Source organism: Diorhabda carinulata, chromosome 4 (assembly GCF_026250575.1).
Source record: "Diorhabda carinulata isolate Delta chromosome 4, icDioCari1.1, whole genome shotgun sequence".
NCBI classification, from domain to species: domain Eukaryota; kingdom Metazoa; phylum Arthropoda; class Insecta; order Coleoptera; family Chrysomelidae; genus Diorhabda; species Diorhabda carinulata.
The window spans coordinates 6,209,413-6,233,998 of NC_079463.1; the positions used below are offsets into that span (position 1 = coordinate 6,209,413).

Genomic DNA, 24,586 nt, shown 5'->3' on the forward strand with positions numbered 1-24,586 from the left:
GAGTAAAGAACAAACATATCCCCTGGTCTGATAAGTGTTCTAATTTTATATAAAAAAGCTACTCCTTACACTGTTATTGTTTGTTATTGATGAATTTTCACGTAGTACATAATTGCCCTTAAAAGTCCTTGAATTGAAGTAATAATTACTCTATTTATCTGTTTCAAAACATTAGTTTCAATGGGCATTTTCTGTGACCCAATAGATTAATGTTCGACTGTTACATTTTAAATGGATTTTTAATTACACTATTACAAATATCAAATTCGATGTCCTCAGTGACTATGTAATCACAAAATTAATAGTTAGTATTAATCATAATCATATAAGCATAAAACTATTCAAAGGAATGGTGTTAATATGTAAGAGCCAAAAAATATTATGAACAAGTCCATCCGTCTTGCAAACAGTATTCTACTGCCAGTGTATTCACTTTTTCTAATTTTTACGTTATAGTTCAAGCATCAATTTCGATGGCCACGATAACCACAATAATAACTTTTGGTGCATTCCATTAAGCACTTACAACAATTTCGACCACGGTCTTTCTTATTCCACTTAATCTAGAGCGTTATAATCGTGAACCCAATTGGAATAGATTTGGAAACGTTTTGAGCTTCATGGTAAATAATTACAAATGTTAAAAGAGAAAAAATTAAGGAAAAGCTTTAAGAGGTTTTGTTACGATTTGTAAATCATTTAAATTTTCTAGAGGAGTATTTAACTAATTTATATTAAAGTAAAATAAAAATATCTTCTGCGGAACTATTAAGATTTGTACTTATAAAGACCCTTGCTGCATGAAATAATGAGATAGATTCTTAGGGTTGTAATCTTTGTTGCTCTGAGTTTTAAAAATCTTTTAACGTTCACTTCAACCCACCTCTTGACATGGGTCGTCGGGATCGTTAGTCATGACGTCATTAGTTATATTCTAGCGGCAACCACAATGATGGTAGTCGCTATGCGGAATGCATAAAAGAGTATTTTCGACGCCATGAATACTTATGTGAATGCACCAATCACAGAACGCACTAATTTTAAATTCACTTTTCTGTCAAATGATTGTCAATGTAATGTCAAAAATTTGTTTTTAGTCAATGAATCATTAGAGTTAATTGAAGTGATCGATTTTAATATTATTCAAACAATATATTTGTTCATAAATTTTATATTAATACATATAAAAATAAAAGCATACTAACATTTAACGACAATAGTTGAAATAAAACTAATAATCGCTTAATATAATTTATAGATACACAATGGAATCAACTTATCAAAATGGGAGTCAAAATAAGGATCAAGAGTTTCAAAAACTGTGCCAAACCATTGGCACTAGTATTCAGAAAATATCACAAAATGGTAAATATACATTCATTTTTCTTAATGGTTTGGTGTAAATGTGTAGGTAGAATTGTTATTGTTTAAATATAAAATAGAAATATTTAAAACAAACATTGTTTTGGATCAGCCAGCAAAAGAGTAAAATTTATATGCAATTATTTCAGTTCCTCATTAATTTTAAAAATGTATTTTTTTATTTTGATACTGTATTTTCATCTTAAAAAAATCATTGTGAATTTTTATATTAATTATAATAATAAATATTTAATGCTTGTATTGTATAAGCCAAGTATTAAATATATATGTGATCTCAGTACATTCTGTCTTTCAGTTTCTTCTATGCAACGTATGGTTAATCAAATAGGAACTCACCAAGATTCTCCTGAACTAAGAAAACAATTGTAAGTTTAAAATAAATTATTTTATATAAAATTGAATTTAAAAAAGTTACCTATGTAATATCTTATGATAAGTTTAAACCATTTTATTATATTTACTTATTTGTATCTCATGCAAACCAGCTAATGTAAACACCTTTTTGTTATTAAGAGGCACCTAACTAAAATTTTGTTGGCCTTTATTTAAAGGTAAATTTACAAGTGACATTATTTTTTTTTTCTTATTGGGCAATGAACATCTGATATCATTGTCCAGATCCTCCATAACTCAGTATAAGTCTATTATATTTTTTTCTGTGTTTTGTACAAAATTGGGAAATATCTAGACAAGTTTCTGTTGTTGAAAGTTTATTGAATGTAATGAAAATAAACAATTTTACTTTGCTTTTGTAACAAAAGAAATGTTAATGCCTTCTGTCCGTCTTTTAGACATTCCATTCAACATTATACTCAACAATTGGTGAAAGATACAAATGGATATATCAAAGATCTTAGCAACATTCCACCATCTTTATCTCAGTCGGAGCAAAGACAGAGAAAGATGCAAAGAGAACGTTTACAAGATGAATTCACAAGTTCACTAAATATGTTTCAAAATGTCCAAAGAAGCACTGCTTCCAAAGAAAAAGAGCAAGTTAACAAGGCCAAAGCTCAAGCATATGGTAGTGAACCTCATCTTGGTAAGTTGAACTTGAAATTTGAGCATTTCTTCATATATTATGTTCCTATAAAAATTTCTAGTTTCAGTTTTATCCATAATCCTCTCATTTAATAGTTTCTTTTGGTAATTAGTTTGGTTGCATCATGATTTATTTTTGTTTTATTCATCACCTTTTCCTTACATGCTTATGTCTATGTTTAATTTGTCTATTATCTTTTAATTATTTTTGATGATTTTTCAATGCACTTCTACACACTTTCAACTCTTATAGATTAATTGTTTTATTATTAAACTTCTGAAGCATGATTTGTAATTTGTTTTAAAAGAGAGATATTTTGTTGCAAATATACATTTATTTGCAGTTGGATATAAATCCAAAGATCAACAACTTATAGAATTGCAAGATAATAATACAAAGCAAGTGCAGTTGCAGGATGAAGTCAATCTTCGAGAATTAGAAGAACAGGAACAATCTATAAGGCAGTTAGAGGTATGGTTGTAAAAGAAATATCTAGTTTTTAAAAGAAAGTTTCAACCAAACAATGGACATTTCTCATATTCTAAGTTGTGAAATAACAACTTGTCAATTTTATTTATTGTTTGTGCTGGAGGAATTGCCATGAAAATAATATTCTTAAGAAGTAGCATTTTAAACACTATACAATAACAGGCTATTACATTTTCGTAGTCAAAATATTGAAATGCCTAAATATGCAATATGTAAAAAATTTTAATAAAATAAGGATAAGGATGAAATAAGGATATTTGGTTTTCTCATTAAAAAATTTTTTTAGAGTGACATAAACGACGTAAATCAAATATTCAAGGAATTGGGGACTTTAGTTCATGAGCAAGGAGAAGTAATTGATAGTATTGAAGCAAATGTAGAAAGAACCACAGATTTTGTCAGTCAGGGTGCTCAGCAATTACGAGAGGCCGGTACATACAAAAATAAAGTAAGAAGAAAGAAGTTAATCTTAGCTGGTATCGCAACTATCATTTTAATTATCATCATATTGATCATTGTTTTGTCTGTTAGAAATTAAGAATGTGACGCTATTATGATATTAACTTGTGATGTTCTAAATATTTATAATTTCCTAAAGTAAGAAAAATTAGTCTAAAGTTATTAAAAACAAAACAATTTCATCAAATTTTCTATACCTTATCCTAAATTGAAATTGAGGACTATTTAGTATGTTAATTGATATAGAACAATTAGTTTTATACCAAAACCTGAGAACACAAATATGCTATGTCCATCTAGTAAATAAATCAAAGACAGGTTCTAGAATGAGAAGTTTTCATGTAATATTTTTACAAACTTTACAATTAATAAATATCAAAAGACATTGAGCTTCATTACTACAGATATGCACTTACCAAAACTTTACTTCGAGTTTTCCAAAGTAGTGGGAAATGGACATAGCTCATTTGTGCTTTAAGGTATCAAGATAATATCTACTGTATAAGGAAATTTAATATAAAATTGCCTTGCTTCCTACTGTGAAATACTTGTAATTTGGTTTTAAGTGTTAGGTTTATTTAGACCATAAGAATCTAAATGTAGAAAAGCTTCTCTTGATGAAAGCAGATAGAACAGAATACGTTTTCTTTAAGATATTCGCATCATTTTTAACCCTTATCTAAATAGTCTGTTACTAATGCAAATGAGCAGACTTTGTCCGTTGGACTCAATGTGTTAAAATATGGTAACTGATTAATGATTCAATTAATTGGCTGTCATGATTAATCAAATAAACCCCCAGCACTCAATTCATACACGAACTTTTATTTACAAAGTTTTTATTCAATTTTATTCACTATGGTAATGATTTTTTTCTGCTACCTTTTCTATGTTCCTAATTCCTTTTTTCCCTTTCTTCAATTCCTGAACTTGTTCAACCATGCTTATAATTAAACTGTCTCTTTTTTTGGACTTAAACTTTAATTGTACTTTTAAGTTTCGTCTTCCTTTGGCCTAAATATATTTTATAAATACTATTCTTTATATTAATTTAAATGTATTATAATCCCTATCATAGAGAGATAAATTTAGTCATATTTCCCAAAGTCCATTATTCTTAACTTGTATTTTAATAAATTTTAGTTTTTGTTAAGTTTTATATTATTATTAAACGTGTTGACTTAAACAGATATTTTTTTACATCCTGTAGTGAACACTGTAAAATGCCATTAGCCCTGTCCTCTATTTAACTGATGTTTAAAATCAAAGTAGAACTAGGACTAAGAAAAAATTGGTGCAATAAATGAGACCGTTAATTGTACTAGAAAAGTCTCGCGAGTGGTCTTAATGTAAAAAATTTGTAAGAATAAAAAAACGTGACTGTCGTAGTGGCAGGTTACAAGAGAATGCTGTGAAATACTAACAAATATTGGATTCAGGTTTGTACTTTGAATAATTGAAAAGAAAAGAGTTTTAATGTGTAATGTAGATTCAGCTAATATTTTTTCTCCAGAAATACACCCTGCTATCATTTAAAAACAATAAGGAAAATGACATGACCAATTGCATAAGTGCAGTCAATTTTTCTCTCCAAATAAGTTTAAATAAATTCTACACCAATTGTATACAAGAACAATTAACACTTGTCATCAATATTGACAGATGAGGAATGAAGTGGTGTTTCACACTTTGCTAACCTAGCCATACAAAGTACTTGTTGGATCATAATTACGATTTTATCCAAATGGGTTACGAAAATTTTGTATAGAAGATTTATATCTAATAGTTGAATTCCTGCCAAGCCAGTAAGTCCTTTTATGTCAGGTTCAGATCTATATGTATTACTAGACATTTTTTTAATTATTTCACACATTTCATTGGAGTTCCAATTGTTTTTAAGAAAAAAGTTTTCCGGTTATGTTTTCTATGGCAGCTACACCGAACATTGCTGATGTAAATATATCTGATATAAAATGTATTTAACCTCAACCTAATGTTGAATGGAAGTACTGTAAGATGAAACTCATATTTTACGTTCAATATTCACTATGTACATACTATTTGGTTTACCCTACACATTTCATTATAACATTAACAAACTGTTTTTTTGGTGAATGTGTATACTTTGTTCAATTGAAAACTATTTTTTGAACTGCATTAAATAAACGGATATCAAAAAATTATAAGAGATCATGCCTCTTTGTTTTGGACTTTGTAACATCCTCCAAGATTTAACCGAAACAATACTATACTTGTTTCTATTTTTATAATAGTATAATAATACTGTTAATTATAAAAATTATGAAATTAGTTTATATAAAATAGGAATTATTTTAAAATGTCTAATCCCATTTCTATTTATTTATAAATATTGTGTATTTACAAATTTGTTATTCATATATATGTATATTGTATTTATTTTTATGTAAATAAAGAATATTTCACCAATTATTTAAGCATTTCAATGGATCAAGTCTCTTCTTTCACTATAATATTTTTTACTCTTATTAAATAATCTGAGAGTGACCAGGAAAAGTTTTTTTTCTCGATTTTCAAAATCATACTACTAGAAGAGGTAAAATTATAAATAATTGTATATCTATTTTATCTAAATTTTTTATGTCAGATTGATAGAGAATTAGTTCTTTGAGTATTCTACTTCGATAGGATATAGTTCTATCAATAAAAGGAAATTTTTAATACAAGAGTTTAATTTTTAACAAACTATAAAACGTCGCATTCATTTCGTAATTATTGCTAAATATATCCTATTAGTATATACACCTGAGGTGAAAGCATAAGAAATAAATAAAGTTTTATTGAATATTTAAAATTAGAACTTACATTTAGCAAATTAAAAGTGTATATGAAATATAAAAAAATCTGTTTAATATACAATTTCATTAAGTTTACGTCATGGTACCAAAAACAGGATTGTGCCTACAAATACTGGGTCCATATTCTTCATAGTCTTCTTTAGTATGGCAAACAGTATAAAACTCAGGCTAAAATAAAATTTTCGTTAGTATGCAACAAAATATTACAATCCAGATTAAAAACAGTATGGATGTTGTGTAAATGGTTTTAGATATATAAAATTCCATGTGGCTAAAGGGTTGTATTTTGAAGTAATCATTATTAATTTTTCATCACATCTAATTTGGCATCTCAACAGTATCTTTAAGTTAAGTAATTAGATCAAGAAAATAAAAATGTAATTATTATAATAAAAATCAGGAATTCCCAACTTTTTCATTTCAAACCACATTCAAAATTTTATTTGAGAATATATTTTCCTATTATATTCTCAAATCTCGTGTAAAAAGTCAACTCTCAATTAAAATTATATGGAACCCTGTCGAGTTTCCCATGGACCACTTTGGGAATCACTGATAAATTAACACAAGACATATTTTTAAACAAAACAGTTTTGATGTTACAACACAAATTCAAATTTTCCAAATATAGTCTGACAAAAAATGTACTACTACTAGTAACAAATTAACTAAATGTGGCTACCAGCTCACCAGGGTGTACCAGACAATGATGAAGAAAACAGCATAGCCAAAAAGGAGCAACACTCCATATTTTTGACCAGAGCTCTAATGTGGCCTCAACGGATGTACGTTAAGAACAAATTGAATAGATGGCTAAAGAATAAGATGATATCTTACTTCAGGCCTAAGACCATCCAAAATAATTATAACCACATAAACTAAGAAGTTTGAGGCGCTTCTTGAGATGTCCAGAAAAGATTGGTCGATCTTCTAACAGGACACTGCCCCAACAAATACAACCATAATATAGTAAAATAGGGTCAAAAAGAGGGCAAAGACTGCAGATTTTGCAGACCTTGAGGGGTGGAACAAACTAGCCTCTCATTTTCTTAAAAGGACCAAAGATCTTGAAACTTTCGTTAATACTACAATATCAACAAACACATCATTAATTGTATTGAAATACCTCATTGATATCATATTTAAGGCGGGCTCGTCATCTGAGAGTACCCAGCACTCGCGTGAGCACGGTTCAAACACTTGGACAAGCCACTGCTTCCCTAATTACATCAAAAGGTTCAAGTCAAATCAGCTTCTAAAAGGACATTGGCATTTGGTAATGTCATGTGAGGTACAACACACATATCAGAAGGCCTATGAACTTAATGGCTCTTGGTCGCCCACAAAGCTACTTAAACTAAGAGATAATATGACATAATTGAACTTACTGTTGAAGCCAGCATACTTCCACCAAACCACACAGCATATCGTTGCATATGATGGGAAACGACTTGGACGTCAATTGGTTTTGGCTGAGAAAATAAATGACTAAGTAACATTATGACAATGAAAAAAATGGAATTTAATGATGTTTTCAAAATTTTATTTATATATTTCTGTTTAATAAGCTTTTACTAATATTTGTAATGATTTTGTTTTAGATAACATTAATCAGATAACAACAAATAAAATATAACTATTATTATAAATTGTTTTAAAAAAAACGTTTTGATCTTTACAAGGGGATGCATAGTTGGAAACAGATTTAATTAATTCTAACTGAGCAACTTCTGAAGATACCTACTGCACAAGTCGGTGAAACATCATGCAGCTATAGTTATTTTCAAAGAGAACTTAATAGCATAAGAAACATTCAAGTAATGTAAAACAGCTGTGGAAGCTGGAATTAATTAAAAATGTTCAGACAATAAACATGATTGATGTTTCAACACTGATGACACAATTACACATAATATACTGTTTTAATGAAAATCAAAACATGTGCAACTGATTGCAATGTAACAAAGTGAAGATAGACTGCTGGTGTTTTGTTCCATTAGGCTTAGGTGACCTTTGGGCGCCCTCATTTTCGAGCACCATAGAATAATTGAAGGTGCAAATTAGACTGAGTTTTAAAATTAGTTATATATAAAAGATACTTACCTTCAATCTACCTCCACCTAATGTTTCACTAAGTTTTAGCCTTGCATCTACAGTGCGTTTAATATCCCTCTGCAATCTTCTACTAAAATCTTTGAACATAGTGGAACCACCAGAGAGGACAATATTATCATATAAAGGTCGGCGGACATCGATAGGACAATTTTGAATAACATCATCGACAATTTGAGATAATGGTATAGTAAAATCTGGATTAGAGAATTCTGGATGAAAGAAAATTTCTGGTCCCAGAAATCGCTCATATCCTACATCTACACTAAAAGGTTGTTTTGTAACTGAGTTAATGCCATCATATTTTTTCATCCATTTTGCTGGATCTGTATCATATTTTGAAAATTCTTTAGCTATATCAGGGCATATGTAACAGTACTTTTCTTTTATTGCTTTAGCAGTTTCTAGTGATTGTTCAGGAGGTATGCCAATCTCTCGTTCTCTCAAAAGGGATTGGATGAAATATGTAATATTCCTTCCAGCAATGGGTATGTGTTTTATGCAGCTTCCGATAACATAACCTTCTGCCTATGTAACAAATATTCTTTATTAGTTTGTGAATTTTATTAGAAACTTGAATGATTTAATATTAAATTTTTGTGAGCACTTAATTTTGCAAAGGTATGGGAAAAATCACATTTTGGTTAGTTTCAGCACATCTACAGCTATACAGAAATTAAATTCAAAAAACCTGAGCTCACTATGTGCTTCCTGTGAGGAGATATTACTATTTTTTCTTTAAGTTTTGCTTGATTTTTAAACCTATGAATCCCATATTTGGAGGTATATATTTTGCAACTAGATAGCATAAGTAAATGTATTGTGATGAATGTCATTTTTTTGGTCCCACAAAAGGGCTCTAACAAATATTTCCTTGATTACACCATCGACATCTGTACTAAGAGCCTTAGATATATAATTATTTTTCCTATACTCACACACAGATGGATTCTATCTATAGTTGAATTCATGAGCCAGAAAAATCGTAATCATTCTATTTCAATTTTTGCAAAAAGCAGTTTTATATATACTTGAGAGAGAGAAATGCTTTATTATCAAAAAATTGTTTATAATTTGTTTACAAAAGATTGTAAACAACTAATAAACAAACAAACAAATAACTAAAGACACAAATAAAATAAAATCTAAATATAAATTATACACAAGAAAACTACAATAAATAACAAAATTGCATTTGAAAATGTACATATTAAAATTTTTATTTGATATATATGGTACATGTATATTACACCAGATGAAGATACTTACTACTGGAATAACGTGGGTAACACCATCTCCACTGTCAATAACTATCCCCGTAAGAGTACGTTCTTCAATACTTCTACTTGCCCAACTAGCAGCTAATGCTAATACTGCTTGAACTGCTATATATAATCCTGGCACATTGAAGGATTCAAACATAATTTCTGCTATATATTCTCTATTTTCTGGAGTATTCAGTGGAGGTTCTGTGAGAAGAAAATAGTGATCTTCAGGTTCAGCACGAAGATATTTGAATATACATTGTTCTAGGAACTTTTCCATTAGGTCCCAGTCTTCAACAAGACCATGACGGACTGGATACTGAAAAATAGATAAAATTACTTAAAATTATTATATATTAAATATTATATATATATATATATATATATATATATATATATATATATATATATATATATATATATATATATATATATATATATATATATATATAATTTTGCTTAATCACCTTAACAGCATATCCTGTAGCATCAAAGGCTTCATCACCAATAAAAAAATCAAGATCCTCAACTCCTTTATTTAAACGACGAGTTGTAGTATCTCCTACTTTTGCAGTTTCTTTAATTGCTATGGCAGAAGGTATTATAAATTGCGGTTCTTTATTTGCAGCGAATCCTAGTTTAGTATACCTAAATATTAAATTGAAGTAAACTCAAAAACAAAATTGGGTTATGTTTAGGTCTCACCCCGTTCCCACGTCTATAACACATGCTGGAAGTTTACCATCCATAATTGGTAATTTAGAAAAGCCTAAATTGTTATTATATTTCCGGTAAATTTAGAACCACGCCTAAAATAATAAAGAACTGCAATTTTTATCACTAAAATCCAGTACAATCCCTGGGTGTGAAACTGTCAACAGTCTATTGTGTGCATGACGTAAGACCATGCATCTTCAATCGTGTTTTATATGAATGAATTTATCTATGTGGTCCATATCAAAATTAAATTATTGATCAGATGAATTAGTTTGACTAATCAGAATATAGTATATTAGGTACAAAGTTTGGATAATGCGATAGTACTCAACAATTTGTACGTTTCTTAAAGAGAGTACTCAAGAAATTATAATTATCAGATTTTTATTTGCGTGATGCATCCTCATTGTAGAAGAATGTAATCGAGGGCTTAAATTCGAAAAAACTTTTCGCTATATACAGTAAAAAAGTAATAATCTATATAAAAACACCGTACAATTAAAAAATGATAACTTGATAGTCTTAAAAAGAAGATTATTATGTCAACTTTGTCTCACATCTCTAATCTAGTTACTTACGATCTCTATGATCACAATACGTTAAAACGTCAAAACAAGATGTAGAAAGGATTGATTGAAAATTGTACATTGGAAAATATTGAAATAAAGTAAGTTTGTAAAAGAAGTTATCATGTCGTCTCGAGTTTTAAGAAAGCTTCAAGGAGATAAGGAGAAGGAGCTTCAAGAAGAAGTTTCCGACACTGAAACTGACACACCAGTAAGTGGAGGAGCTCGACGAAAGCAGTTAAATATTAATCGCTATGATTTGGTGAGTTGTCCAAATTTGAAATTGTTAAAAATTGTTATTATCTTCAATCTTTTCCTAAAATTCCTCTTTAAATACTTTAAACCGCTGTTTTCCTTTTTATACATATTTATGTTTTTTGTTAGATGTTGGCTTTGAGTGCAATTTTCCGTGTGTTATATATTAAAAAAATATAAATGAAATATCTATAGCCAATTAAACATAAACAATGTAAGTGAAAATTGATAATTAGTGAATATATTATTGTCTAAGCTACAAACACAATGTAAGCTCTCTCAAATTAGGAAGCTTAAGAGATAAAGAGGTAATTGAAAAAAGTTTAATATTTTAAACAAATTGTTTGAAATAATTTACAATATTTATCATTAATTCTATATTGAATAAACAAAATAAAAAATATCGACTATCATTTACAAAAAATATCAAAAAATAAAAGAGTGAATTTCATTGGTACAAACATTTTTAATAACAAAACTATGGATAGATTCAAGACCTAATTTATTAAGTAGTATTTATTAAGTAATTCTATGAATTTATGTATCAAACTTCTGTTTAGTGACATTTTGATCGACCTATAACCCATGTCACTCTTCAATAAATAATTTCCAGATTGTTATTTCTGTTCAATAGTCCCTAATTCTTCAATAAAGAATATGTGAAGTGCGTTGATATTGGGGATCCAAAACTGATCGGATCCAGATAGAAATGATTAATTTAAAAATCTGTATAGTGAAAATGATGTAGCTACTGAGAAAAATTTGAAATTGAGATTATGAAAAAGAGCAGTAGGTATTAGGGATAGCGGAAATCTTTATTTCAGTATTTACAATAATAGTCAATTCCATAAAAAAATATGGCTGTAATTTTGTAAGGATGTGTTAAATCCTGGAATATAGTTAGTTATTTGCTGGAAAACTTCTCTTGAAGCAAATTAATGAAATTAATAATGATATTACAGAGTTAAGTAACCTCATCATGATTTGAATGTTGGATGTTATTTAGTCCTACAAATGGCTGTCTACTATTAATTGATATGTTACATTTATAACTACTCAATAACAATTATCAAACATCTAGAATCTATTATACAACTAAATAAATATCATGGGAGAATTAATGCACAAAAAGGCAATAAAAATCAAAATTTCTTGTAGATCATGTTTTAAATTTAAAATTTTCACCAAAAACTGAACGCGACGTTAGGAAACAGTGAACTAAATGTCATTCTGGGTTAGAATCTGCAATCAGCTGATCTACCTGAACCTGGGTTATAGCTTCTGACAAGTCCTTACATATTTACATAATACTTATCTAAATGATGGATGGGACTGTATGATACTTTTTACATCTCTATAAATAGTTTTGAAGCTTTAAAAGATGTTTTCAATGTCATTCTTGATATGTTTATCTTCCTCAATGTTTGAGTTATAAAATATATTTTTAGCCTTGATTCAGATGAAATAAAGGATCGAAACGTTTGATGTTTGTAATATATTGTTTTCCTTATATTAATGTATGATATTTTTATTGTGAAATCATGTAATTTTTCATTTTACAGTTAAATCAACAATCACATTCAGAAAGTGAAGTGAAAGAAGATGATAATGAGACTGAAGCTGCAAAATCATGTGAGGGAGAACATCATGAGATTAAGAAAAAAAAGAAAAAGAAGAAGAAAAAATCTGGTAAACACACTAACGCACAAAGAAGTAGTGAAGACAATGCAGATGTGAGTAATTGAAAATATTTTTAAAATAGAACTTAGAATATTTTTTGTGATGAAGAAAGATCTCTGGATAGTTTTTGGAATCGCTTACAAAGATACTGTGTGAATTCAAAACATTGACATTAGAAGTCTATAAGATACATATTTTATTGGATTTTCATTGCTGCAAATTATCAATTTAAATAAAAAATTTGAACTTTGCAATTACAACAACTTTTAATGTCACAGCTTCCCTTTTCATTCTTTTAGTATTCTAATTTTATTCAAATTTGTTGGAAGTATACAAAAATGAGAAGTTTTTAGTGATGATTTTTTTAATCAAAATAGTTATCGGTGAAAATATAATTAAACAGAGATAGTCTCACATCTTTCAGCTATTTAATTGTTCCATAAAGTTGGATTGTTTTTCTCTTAGTTCATTAGGATTTGCAGATTTTTCAGTCATGTTGATAAACATTTTATTTCTGTAACTTGTCACTTTGTAGACCTTTTCAGCATGCTTATTATTTGTTTCTGTTGATAAATTGCCTTGATTTACTGTCTCCTCTGATTGAAAATTAGTTTTTGAATAAGGTAAAAATATTGAACCTATTTCGTTCTTAATTAAAATATTATTTCGCAAATCTTTTTGTTACAGTTGTTGTTTGTACTTTAAAGCAGTAGTAACCATTTTTTTTTAATTTGAAGTATATTTTTTAGAATTATAAGTTTTTTCTTATACTTAAGCCAGTATGAACCAAAGACACAGTGACACTCACACTTTCCCATTATAAAGTGGATTGGGAATCCAGTGGAACATTTGAGTTCATTGTAATTCATTGCAAATTGTGAAGAAACTTCGAATTAGCCGATTAAAGAATTTTTATTGATATTCTAATGTTCTGTTCATTTTTTTCAAAATACTGTATGATTTTCATTTGTTAACAGGTTGATGAAGTTGAGAAATCTTTAAGGGAGGTTAATCGAATATTGGGCGAAGATTATACGTCACACACTGCTCCTATTTCACAACTGAAACATGATAGAACTAATGTGAGGAAGAACATTTTGTCTATTCAACACAAACACCTCAATCCAAATAATGAATTGAAAAGAATTTTTGGACCCAAAATTGTTCAAAGTGATCAGTGAGTATTTAGTGAGTTACTTTGTTTTATTAAATGTTGATCAATAATATTACTTTTAGTAAACGTAAAAATCGAGGAGGTGGAAGAGGACATGTAAAACAAACGACAATGATAAATTGCAAAGAAAATTTCCCCAATGTTGGAAAGTCGGGTCTTTCCATGTCTTATTTAGAAAACAAAAACAACATTCAATATTTTACCTACGAACACAGTCAGAATTATAGACAAGTACAAAATAAATTTTTGGATGCAGTGGAGAGTTTGGATCCTGATAAGATTGTTGATATAATAAATCAACATAAATGCCATATTGATGCTTTGATTCAACTATCAGACCTTTGTAAGTTAAGTGAAGATTTTGCTACGGCAGCTGAATTGATAGAAAGAGCACTATATTGTTTAGAGTATGCTTATCATCCTTTGTTCAACGTTGCTCAAGGGAATTGTAGATTAGATTATAGGAGACAAGAGAACAGGTAATAAATTTTGATCTTTATTATAATCAGAAATATTAATTAGGATCAAATTTTGTACATACAGAAGAAATTTGAAAAAGGGAGAAATAATTCCAATATTCTGTTTATGAATAGTTTACTCTATCTTGCAAATATATCTGAATCTCCAACAATGTCAACCACAAATTTGTAATAAAATGTTGAACACAGAAGATCAACGAATGAAAATATTTCCAAAATAAATAGATATTAGAATTTAGTCCATAATATTTAGATACACTGTCAATATGGCAGGATACCTAATCTTTTTGTTTGGAGTTTGTGCCATTTATTCCTTACTGATACATGTAGGCTTATGCAAACCAAATAGCAGCGATTTCACAGTTTGGATAAGTGATTTCATACCAAAAGGTCACTATCCTGATGATATCCAATTATGTTAAAACCAAGGTCGACAGCTGCTTTTCTCACACTGTGGTTATGGCAGGATACCTAAACTTTTTGTTTGCTGTTAGAGAAATAGCAGCAATTTGTCAGTTTGGCTTAGACTTCAAATTAGACAAATAACTCTATAGTATGAGATTCATGGCGTAACAGGTTTCGACACGCTTTTGTTAGTGAAACAATGAAACTATTTTTTTACCTCTTTATAACGAATTTTAGAAAAACCTAACCTCAACATAACAAACCTCAGTTCAACGAATTACTTGATATAACGAATATTTACTTGTTCCCTTCCGATTTGTTATATCGAGGTTGCACTGTATTATTATTGAACCTGACATAACCTAAATTTTTTTTTTTTCTAGAGCTTTGTATATAACAATATTTAAACATTTAATGTTTATTGGTGGAAAAGCCTGCTACCGTACTTCACTAGAATTTTGTAAATTATTACTATCTCTGGATCCGGAAGGCGATCCGTTGGCTATAATTTTAGCTATAGATTTTTATGCGATCAGAGCTAGGGAATACCAATGGTTTATTGACTTTGTCACTGAATTGGATAATTCCAAAAATTTATTATGGTTACCTAATTTCGCATATTCACTGGCAGTTGCGCACTTCTACTTAGGCGATAGCGCCAAAGCGGATCTGATATTACAAGATGCTTTTTTGAAATTTCCTGGAGTATTACTACCGCTCGTAGAAAAATGTAGCATACAGACAGATAACAGAGTTACTAGTCATCCATTCTTTATCAACGCCGACGGTTTAAAAAAGTGAGTTTTTTCTTTTTATTATAATAAATATAATTAAGAATTTATACTATAAATGATTAAATATTTTCGCCAAAATTGAATAAAATATGAAGTAGCTTTTAAAAACACGAGGATACTGATATAAAAGCAATTTTTTTGAGTTATAAATAGCTTTGAATTAAATAGAAGTATCAAGCAGAATTCAATATCATTAATACATTCTAGCTGTCAAATTTTCGTACACACGGATAAAAATTTCTTGTTGGCTAATGTCAGATTTCATAAAATTACACAATATACACAATTCAATTATTTTGCATAAATATTGGAAACAAATATCAGTAGTAAAATTTACCTCAAAGATAATAAAAAAATATTGGGATGTACTGTCGGAATCGACATGCTATTCATAATTGAATATCGATTGTATATTAAAAAAATTTCTATAACCAAAATGAATTGCTACTGTGAATGATTTTAGGCAACCACCAGCTTTAACTCAACTGATACTCTTGTATGTGAATAGAAGTTACCACATATGGAAAGACAGTGATCTCATACCTTGGTTGGAAAAAAATGTCCATGAGACATTGGATCGAGTGGAGAAAAATGATCCGATCATAAATGAATATGATTTAAAGAGGATGAAAAGCTTCCACGGATCTTTACCTTTAAGCATATCTCGGCACATTTTGTTATCTGATATAAAGGGAGTTTCTCCCATGACTGATGTAAGTGAAAAAACAGTACAGTAAATGTTTTTTAACCAAATTAAATACTCTTTTCTCTCAAAGTATTTTCAAAACACTCCAAGATTTTTTGCTCTGTTTGTCTTAATAAATTTCTTTCTGGATTAATTTTCTTGCAGCCAAAAAAATACTACAAGGACAACATTGTCTCTCAAAACACCAACCTCCAAATGATAAGAGGAAGTTGCACAAGGACTATACCTTCTTTCATAGTGTTTTTGATTTATATTTTTGATTGATCTATTATTAGTATTGCAATCCATTTTATCTTGAAGAAAAAGTGAGAACAATTATAGAAAAATACATGCACACTTTTCAGTTCAAATAAATAAAAAATTATAACATCTAGAGAATAACTACAAAACAATCTTTTTGTTTGGAAAAGATATCCATTAAATAATGGAAAATTAAAAAGACGAGATTATATAACATTTAGTTACATTACCAAATTACTTATATAGATTAGGGTATGGTTATCCTGGTGTCCTATAATTCTGTTATCAAAAGTTAATTGAAATAAAGATTCTTAATTAACCACTTATGTACAAAAATAACATTTATTTTTTTAAATAAATTCATGAAATTAAGGTACATAATTCCGGACTACTTTGTTTATGTATATTAAAAGTTACCGCGAATTATAACATAACATTCTTAATATGAAATATAAGGTTATATCTATCGTGTTGAAATTTATAAAAATTAATGTTTATATCTTTAGGAAAGTAGTGGACCCGTTATGAGTTTTGATCCACTACCACCAAAAGATTCCATTAATTTGTATACACGACCAAAACGACCTGCATTTACACAACAAGGTGGAAATACACTTGGGATTTTCTTCAGATCGTTTTTACCTAACTTCAACCCAAATTTACCAGAACCGTAAGTATTTTTTATTTCAATAATAAATAATTGTAACCAAAAAAGATTAGTTATGTTATCCTGAAAATAGTTGTTTAGAAGTTCTATGGGCATAGTGTGTATGCAGGACAACAGATGTCCTGTTCTCCGAGGGAGAAACGCGATAGAATGATACAGAGAATTAGTGAAAGCCCTTGGGAAAATAATGCCTTACTGTCCTACCATATCGTAGCTCAATAAACATTATCCCAAATTTTATATAATTTTGCAATTTCCTTGTGAGATAAGTGTGAATTAGGATACTTATAGCTCAAATACTGTTTTTGTGACTTTTTAAAATGTTCTTATATATTCTTTTTCTTTATTATTTTTTTAAATTGTAGAGCCAGAGAAGAAGATGGCGCCCGTGCTTTACCTTTAGCCGAAAACACGGAAGTAGGAGATTTCCGAACTAGCGTCGCATCTTTGGTGGACGCTATGAGAGATTTATTGAACAACATACAACCGGAAGTACCAAACGATGCAGACGGTGAAGAAAACGATGATTCATTGGACGGGGACGATTTAACATGATCAAGTTTACATAATATGTAGGATAAAATACAATTAAAGCTTTAAAAACATTTTGTATTTATGTAACACTACTTGAAATATAACTAATCTTATATATTATTCTTCCAGAAAGTGGTTTTTGAACATTGACAATTTGTTTTGGTGAATTGACAACAGCCTCACAAAAAGGTTAATAGGTATAATAAAACTAAATTTCTGAAAAAATAAAACTCTTTAATTTTCATCATAAAAAAATAACTGTCAACAAAAACAAAGATACTATCCAATTTTTACTATATCATTTATAGTATTTTCCATATATCCTTTATATTCTTCTATATCTTTTAAAAAAATGCATAGGTTAAGACATAACTTTACAAATTCTTGATATTTATCAGAATCATCAGTAATATCTAAAATTAAAAATAAATTGAGTCGATTATTTAGGAATCGTTGAGATAATTTTTAATCTATTAAGTAAAATAATTGGATGCTAAACTTAAATATCATCTTGATACTTAAACACTGCAACAGCTTCATACAAGGCTCAATAAAACTGAACAATTTGAGCTTCATAGTTCATAGTAGCATATTGTACAACCAAGGGTCGTTGGGCACATAGCCCGTCATGCCCCACTTGACATTATCAAAGACAGATGTCCTTCGAGAAGCCTTGTGAGGCTTGTTCAAGTATTTGATCCGCGCTTGTGTGAGTGCTGGGCACTCAAAGATGACGTGATCGCAGATGTGTGGAAATTGCGTCTTAGATGACAGTGTCCAGTCACTACTCGGATTTTGTGACTATTTAATTAGAGCAGAAGGCAGAAGGTCATCTATGTGTGTGTGCCAAGTGTCTTCATTCATCTCCGCCCAGCCCGCATTGCAGCGGATCGTTACCCCTCAAGAATGGGTTTTGTGCTTATTGATGAGTTTGCAGTTCCCAGTGAGTGCGCTTCGTTGTTGCCCGAGTAATCGGGCACAGATTTTCAATTTGAGTTTGTATGAGTGAAAAATTGGTGTAAAGCACTTGAAGTAGCCATAATAGAAAGGTAAACAACCAAGATGCACAATAGGTGACATCTATATTACAAAATTTTTAAAATATAGGTTAAAACAAAAATAGTGATTAATAAGCATGTTAAATCAAAAAGATATGGTAATACTTACACGTCGAATGGGCGTCAAGTAGTTGCTGTAATTTATCAATAGTTGATAAAAACTGTTTCATAAGTTTGTCTCGATAGACAGAGCTCCAGTACTTCCGAAACCTTTTTAAGCATTCTCCCAAAGACCAAGGTGGATTTGTCATCATGTCCATTTTCATCCAAACGTCACCGTATGCCTCTTTTGCGCATTCGCAAATAATTGACGAGCAAATCATACCCATTTTTTGCTTTATTTTTTGAAATTTTGTATTTTTGACTAGTTTCGACATAATCTTCATGATTATTTCGTGTGCTGAACTAACAGCGATATTGTTAATCAAGGCTTTGTTTTTTAAATTGACGTCATTTGATAGCAGCATCTATAAACAAATTAACAATTACTTAGTGTAGTTACTTCATGAGGCTTTGGATAATGCTCGTGCCCATGGATTAAATATTGTTTTTTTTTTGCATTCTTTACATATGGTATAGCTACAAAATCACAAAACTACTGTTGTTAAACTTTATTTTGATTTCATCAAATCGCATTTGTTATTGTAAAGCCAATTTGAAGATGTGGTATTAAGCTATTGGGATGGGCCAGCAAGGCTTAAAAACCCCTATATACAAGAAGTATAATCAGATACAGATCAAAGTATAAAACACTGCAATAAACTAGAACTGCACATCAATCCTCCACTCTTAGAACCCTAACCGGACAGAAGACTCAAAAGAAACTGGCCCGGCTGGCTTGAAAGTTGGTTGAAGATCTCCTATCACTGGAGATGACCTCACATGTTAATAGGAGCTCAAGCTCACAAGCCAATCAATTAGCTTATTGAACTATTGTAAAGTTTTGATTACTAATAAAACATAATTATAAAAAAATTACTGTTTCTTCTAGCTAAATTAAAATTATTATAAAAATGTTTACAATACTTGGAAATTTCCAATACTTACCACATTTTCGTATTTTTCAGCTGCTTGTAAACATGTTCCTATAATTTTATCATCTTGAGCGGGGCCTACATTTATTTGTTTTCCCATATCACAGATTGTTTGACCTATAATTTGGAACATTATCACATATATTAGAATCTGAAAATTGACATTATGTTTTTCATTTTGTTAATGGTGTAGTTCAAATGTGAAATTAATAAATTTTTCAATAATTGATTCTCAACATGAGAAAATGAAATTTTTGTCCTTTTAACTAGCAGAAATTATTTACTCAATTTATTTAAAACCTATACCTATTGATATGAACATTGTAAATGGGTCTTCCATACCTTAGTCCTTCTTATTCGGTCAGAGTACAAGGGAATCGGTTATTCAGGTTATTATTCATCTTATAGGGCACTCAAACATGAAGTGTGTTGAACACACTGTTTACACTACCACTACACCAAATCACTGTCTGACGCGCGTTTCGTTTTCAGTCTCTGAAGATGATAACTTGGTTATTGAAACGCACGTCAGACAGTGTAATTGTAAGTGTTGGTGTAGTGGTAGTATAAACATGTGTTCAGTATGAATACCACCAAAGGTTCCAACTTAGTAATGGAGTGTGCGGTCTTCTTTTTTAAGTGAAATTTAATGGTTTGTACTTCTTATGCAATAAAATAGGGGTATATCACTCACTAAGTTCAGTTTGTACAGTGTAAAGTTTGACCGTTAAGGATACTAGAGAAATTATTTAAACTAACCTTTAACATTAGGATTTTCTTCACTTAGGAATTTATTTATACATTTTATAGCATTATAAACTTTATTCTTCAAAGAACTATTGTTTGGTCTATCTTTTATTTCATCAAGCTCCGTTATTACCATCCAAGGAATGTAGACTAGAGGTTGAAGTGGACCTAAAAGAAATGTCGTTGTATAGTGTGTTCCAGGACTTATAAAATTGTTAACGTATGTAATGTCTTTCTTGGAATAAATAATTCTACACTACTATCTGAAAGTCAAGGGCAGCTCATATCAACAATCTGTAATTTTGACAGGGAAAACCTGTACAATCTTAGGGTAGGTCGTATAAGAATTTTTTTCATTGCATTGCTGATGACGAGGTTGTTCTTAATATAATTTATAAAAAAAAAATAACAAACGATGAAGACTCACTTAGAAGTTAAGAACAAAGGAAAAAAAAATAGAAAGCAAACTACATGAAATACTGTTCGAAAGAGTGTCAATTATATTTATATTTACCATCTAGAAATAGTTTTTTAAATAATTTTATGGCTATTACATCAAAATCACTGAAATTTTCACTTATATGTCAACATCTTATTTACCTGTAACTTTCAAATGAATAATATCATTAATTTTCGCCATATCAGAAATAAAAACATTTGTATCGACAACTATACACAAACGTTGCTCTTTTTGGTTAAGTTTAATTGAATCTATGGTATTACTTTGATCTTCAGTCAACTGAGAATCTTCATTAATATCTGATTCAGCCTAAAATATATATTAATTAAAAAAAAAATTTTTTTTGATATTGTAAGACAAGACTTCTTCCTCGAAGTAGTTCTGGTCCAGGAGTATTAAAATACTTTCAACACTATAACGTTTCTGAGGTAGGTAAAGCCTTAAGTCGATTCCTTGGTATCATATAATGTTAGCTCCACAAGTATTAAAAATGCCTTTATCAGACTATTTAGAATTTACATGATACAAGTTATTTTTTGATAGAAATGTCCCAAAATTGAATTTTGAGTGCCAATAAATATAATAATGCTCTATTATATTTATAACCTTTTGGTATTTTGACAAACACAAAAATAGAATTTAAAACTGTGCAAGTATCATATGGAGGACTTTACAAGTAGTATGTGGACGATTTAGTGCCTTATATTGATGGGCAATCTGAACTGCTTGGTGAAATCAATTGGTTACAATCAATAAAATCGTGAAGAAACCAATGATCAAGCTTATGAAAAAAATTTCACTTTTTAAGCAAAGTAATCTTGCAACAAGAAAATGTTTCCAGCTGGGTACCCCACTGAGTCAGACACTGTAATTGTAGTGGTAGTATTGAGCGGTTTGGTCGTTTCTTTTGTGTTTGAGGTACATTTGGGCACACCAATAAATGTGCAGTCTTGGATGGCTCTGTGGTCATAAAGCATGATAAGCCCTTACTTGGCGTTAACATTGTTTCTGTGGGAATCAGTCAAGAGCCACAATAATAGTTCTTTGGTGATAATTAGGGACAAATTTTCCATCAAAATCCGTTTGATGTTTCTGACTTCTCATTACTAGCTTTTTATACTTGAAATAAGAATATGTAAAATTTTCTAACATACTTACATTTGTCCATTCCATTTCTTCTTCTTTGGTATTATCAACATTAGTTACAGTTGATAGTTTTTCATGATCTCCATCAGTAATTTTATATATAGGGTTATATTGTTGGTGATTTTGAATCCATGAAGCTGTCATCGCCATTTTATGATCAAAAGGATCATCACCATCGAGTAAGGGTGTATTATGGGCAGAAATCATTTCCTGAGAAAGAGTTTTACTAACAATACAATTATTTGATGAATTTATATTGTTATCTGTAGGTTCTTTGTTGACTGTTGAGCTAGTTGAAGCTCTATTAATATCCGTAGAATGGGGGGGTGATTCGTTATTTAATAATTTATACCTATTTAAACGATTTTGTAGTAAACTATGAGGTTTACTTTGTATCATGAAATTATCAGTTTCATTTGATTCAACCTGGCTACATAATTTCAACATTGGTGATACATGAATATTTGAAATGTTTTTATTCACAAAATCTGAATTACTACTATTATTTTTTGTATTTTCCCATAACTGAAATGGAGTGTCTTGATTTGGTTTATTACTGTCTGGAAGTTTATGTACTGAGTGTGATGTAGAAGAATTTAATTCATGTTTTTCTAATTGATCATTTGATTTAGAAGGGGATGTTAGGGAACTATTTATTTTGTCAGTTTTTCTTTTTATTTTTAAAACTCTAGAAGATAATTTTGATTTATGCGAATTCGAAGTTGTTTTTACTTGTGAAATATTATTGGGTTCCGCAGAGAATTTTTTAATTGGAATATATTCATCGGAAAAAAGAGGAATAATATCTGAAAATTTTCTTTTTCTGTTAGGTTTTTCTTCTATTCGTGGAGATTGGTAATTTTCTTTTATTGGTTTAGTCGTTTTTAAGGTCTGAACTGACGAGTTTAGTCCAACTACATCTTGCTGAGAGCTTATGGATGATCTATTGGAACCTGTAAGGAATTTTAAAATATTATGTAAAAATACATTGATTGATAAAGTTATATACATATAGGCCATAAAAACTGTTAACACTGATTGTATTAACCTACCAATGTTACTTGTAGATTTGTTAATTCTACTAATAGTGCTGAGTCTCTGTTGATTACTTTCAATTCTCACAAAGTTATTAGAATTTATCAATTTGCTTGAATTCTTTGAAATACTGGCTTCACATTCTTGAAAGTTTTGTTTTAACAAACCTAAAATAAAATAAAAAAAATGTATATGTATACTCGATTGACAAACTCTGGCAATGACCAAAATTTTGTCTGTAGTACACTTATTCTCGAAATTTTATTGTGGGTTTGGATAATTTGCACAAAACTCATTTCACCTAGTATACTTATTCAGTAGCCGACTGAATTGCCAAGTTCTCAACAGGTTGTGAGTATCAATTTTCGTCATTGCTCGAATCCGCCAATCGAGTGCAGCATATATACAAACAGAATAAATATAATATTTATATTCAAATTTGGGATTCTTACTATCCTTAGTTGTTACAGTTGACAAGTGTTTCCGATTTTTTAAATCACTTTGTATTGTTTGCTTAAGTTTTTGTAGTCTTTTATTCGCTAGGTTTGTTGTACGACAAGGTGGGTGCATGAAATTACAAGATTTTTCTGTGGACATCTGTATTTCGTCGTTTAATCTGGGCTTTTCAAGTCCATCTGATTTTTCCACTTTGTTTAACTGATCAGTCGATTCTGATATCTCAATCTTATCAAACCTTTTTAATCTCAATTTAGATCCTTTTTCATTTTTAGACATTTCAAAAAATATTTTTCAAAAAACTTTTGTTTGGAATTGACTACTTCTTCTTTTTTAAAAATTTTCACACTTTACAGAAAATAGTAGAATACACTTTGTTATATTGATATTTAACAGTAGTGCAACAACGAATCTAGGTGATTCTATACATAAAACCTTATTTAATATTTCAATTAATATATTAAAACTTTGTTGAAACCATCGTATAAAGAATAGGAATCAATGGTGAAACTGATAGCACAGAACATACCCTAAGACTTAGTGAATTCTGTTTAGGAGGCGTTTTGAGCGTTGAGATAAATATTAACGAATGGCAAAACACAAAATAAAGCGAAAGCTTAAAGAGGTTATGTTATAATTTGTTAAGTTATTGAATTTTTTAGTGGAGTTTTGAATAGATTTACATAAAAGTAAAATTAAAATATCTTTTGCGGCGATAGTAAAATATTTGGTGGGGCGTCACAAGAATGCTTCAAAAGTATTTATAATTTCCCATACCGCAACAAATAATGAGATAAATTCTCATTGCTGCAATCTGCGTTGCTTGAGTTTTGATAATTCCGTTAA

At 29.6% G+C, this 24,586-nt stretch overlaps 4 protein-coding genes across 4 annotated transcripts; 2 read left to right on the forward strand and 2 right to left on the reverse strand.

Moving 5' to 3' along the window:
- Window positions 1–1,042: 1,042 nt before the first annotated feature.
- LOC130893201 (syntaxin-7) lies at window positions 1,043–4,559 on the forward strand. The gene is made up of 5 exons (XM_057799099.1): window positions 1,043–1,365; window positions 1,679–1,748; window positions 2,175–2,425; window positions 2,769–2,896; window positions 3,201–4,559. The coding sequence occupies exons 1-5, from the start codon at window positions 1,266–1,268 to the stop codon at window positions 3,450–3,452; spliced, it is 801 nt and encodes a 266-aa protein (XP_057655082.1). The 5' UTR covers window positions 1,043–1,265; the 3' UTR covers window positions 3,453–4,559.
- A 1,507-nt stretch (window positions 4,560–6,066) lies between these two features.
- LOC130893200 (actin-related protein 3) lies at window positions 6,067–10,900 on the reverse strand. Its single transcript, XM_057799098.1, has 6 exons — window positions 10,293–10,900; window positions 10,055–10,235; window positions 9,592–9,906; window positions 8,314–8,850; window positions 7,599–7,682; window positions 6,067–6,378 (listed from the first exon to the last, which is right to left on the reverse strand). The coding sequence occupies exons 1-6, from the start codon at window positions 10,334–10,336 to the stop codon at window positions 6,283–6,285; spliced, it is 1,257 nt and encodes a 418-aa protein (XP_057655081.1). The 5' UTR covers window positions 10,337–10,900; the 3' UTR covers window positions 6,067–6,282.
- On the forward strand, window positions 10,828–17,875 carry LOC130893199 (transcription factor 25). Its single transcript, XM_057799097.1, has 8 exons — window positions 10,828–11,132; window positions 12,688–12,858; window positions 13,783–13,982; window positions 14,042–14,458; window positions 15,247–15,660; window positions 16,121–16,370; window positions 17,110–17,273; window positions 17,636–17,875. Exons 1-8 carry the CDS (start codon window positions 10,995–10,997, stop codon window positions 17,823–17,825), a joined length of 1,944 nt encoding a protein of 647 aa, XP_057655080.1. The 5' UTR covers window positions 10,828–10,994; the 3' UTR covers window positions 17,826–17,875.
- Window positions 17,876–18,017: 142 nt separating this feature from the next.
- On the reverse strand, window positions 18,018–24,279 carry LOC130893198 (transcriptional protein SWT1). The gene is made up of 8 exons (XM_057799096.1): window positions 23,737–24,279; window positions 23,302–23,451; window positions 22,262–23,202; window positions 21,244–21,412; window positions 20,656–20,811; window positions 19,910–20,013; window positions 18,972–19,329; window positions 18,018–18,217 (listed from the first exon to the last, which is right to left on the reverse strand). Exons 1-8 carry the CDS (start codon window positions 24,017–24,019, stop codon window positions 18,084–18,086), a joined length of 2,295 nt encoding a protein of 764 aa, XP_057655079.1. The 5' UTR covers window positions 24,020–24,279; the 3' UTR covers window positions 18,018–18,083.
- Window positions 24,280–24,586: the final 307 nt, after the last annotated feature.

What these genes read in the sequence shown, in the direction of transcription:
- LOC130893201 (XM_057799099.1), top strand. Translation starts at nt 1,266, where the DNA reads ATGGAATCAACTTATCAAAATGGGAGTCAAAATAAGGATCAAGAGTTT. An exon ending in CCTGAACTAAGAAAACAATT is followed by an intron (nt 1,749 to 2,174) that starts GTAAGTTTAAAA and finishes TCCGTCTTTTAG; the next exon opens with ACATTCCATTCAACATTATA. An exon ending in TGGTAGTGAACCTCATCTTG is followed by an intron (nt 2,426 to 2,768) that starts GTAAGTTGAACT and finishes ATTTATTTGCAG; the next exon opens with TTGGATATAAATCCAAAGAT.
- LOC130893200 (XM_057799098.1), bottom strand. Translation starts at nt 10,336, where the DNA reads ATGGATGGTAAACTTCCAGCATGTGTTATAGACGTGGGAACGGG. An exon ending in GTTATAGACGTGGGAACGGG is followed by an intron (nt 10,236 to 10,292) that starts GTGAGACCTAAA and finishes TTTAATATTTAG; the next exon opens with GTATACTAAACTAGGATTCG. An exon ending in CTACAGGATATGCTGTTAAG is followed by an intron (nt 9,907 to 10,054) that starts GTGATTAAGCAA and finishes TCTATTTTTCAG; the next exon opens with TATCCAGTCCGTCATGGTCT.
- LOC130893199 (XM_057799097.1), top strand. Translation starts at nt 10,995, where the DNA reads ATGTCGTCTCGAGTTTTAAGAAAGCTTCAAGGAGATAAGGAGAAGGAG. An exon ending in AAAATTGTTCAAAGTGATCA is followed by an intron (nt 13,983 to 14,041) that starts GTGAGTATTTAG and finishes TATTACTTTTAG; the next exon opens with TAAACGTAAAAATCGAGGAG. An exon ending in AACGCCGACGGTTTAAAAAA is followed by an intron (nt 15,661 to 16,120) that starts GTGAGTTTTTTC and finishes GAATGATTTTAG; the next exon opens with GCAACCACCAGCTTTAACTC.
- LOC130893198 (XM_057799096.1), bottom strand. Translation starts at nt 24,019, where the DNA reads ATGTCTAAAAATGAAAAAGGATCTAAATTGAGATTAAAAAGGTTTGAT. An exon ending in AACTGTAACAACTAAGGATA is followed by an intron (nt 23,452 to 23,736) that starts GTAAGAATCCCA and finishes ATTTTATTTTAG; the next exon opens with GTTTGTTAAAACAAAACTTT. An exon ending in ACTTGACGCCCATTCGACGT is followed by an intron (nt 18,218 to 18,971) that starts GTAAGTATTACC and finishes TTTTAATTTTAG; the next exon opens with ATATTACTGATGATTCTGAT.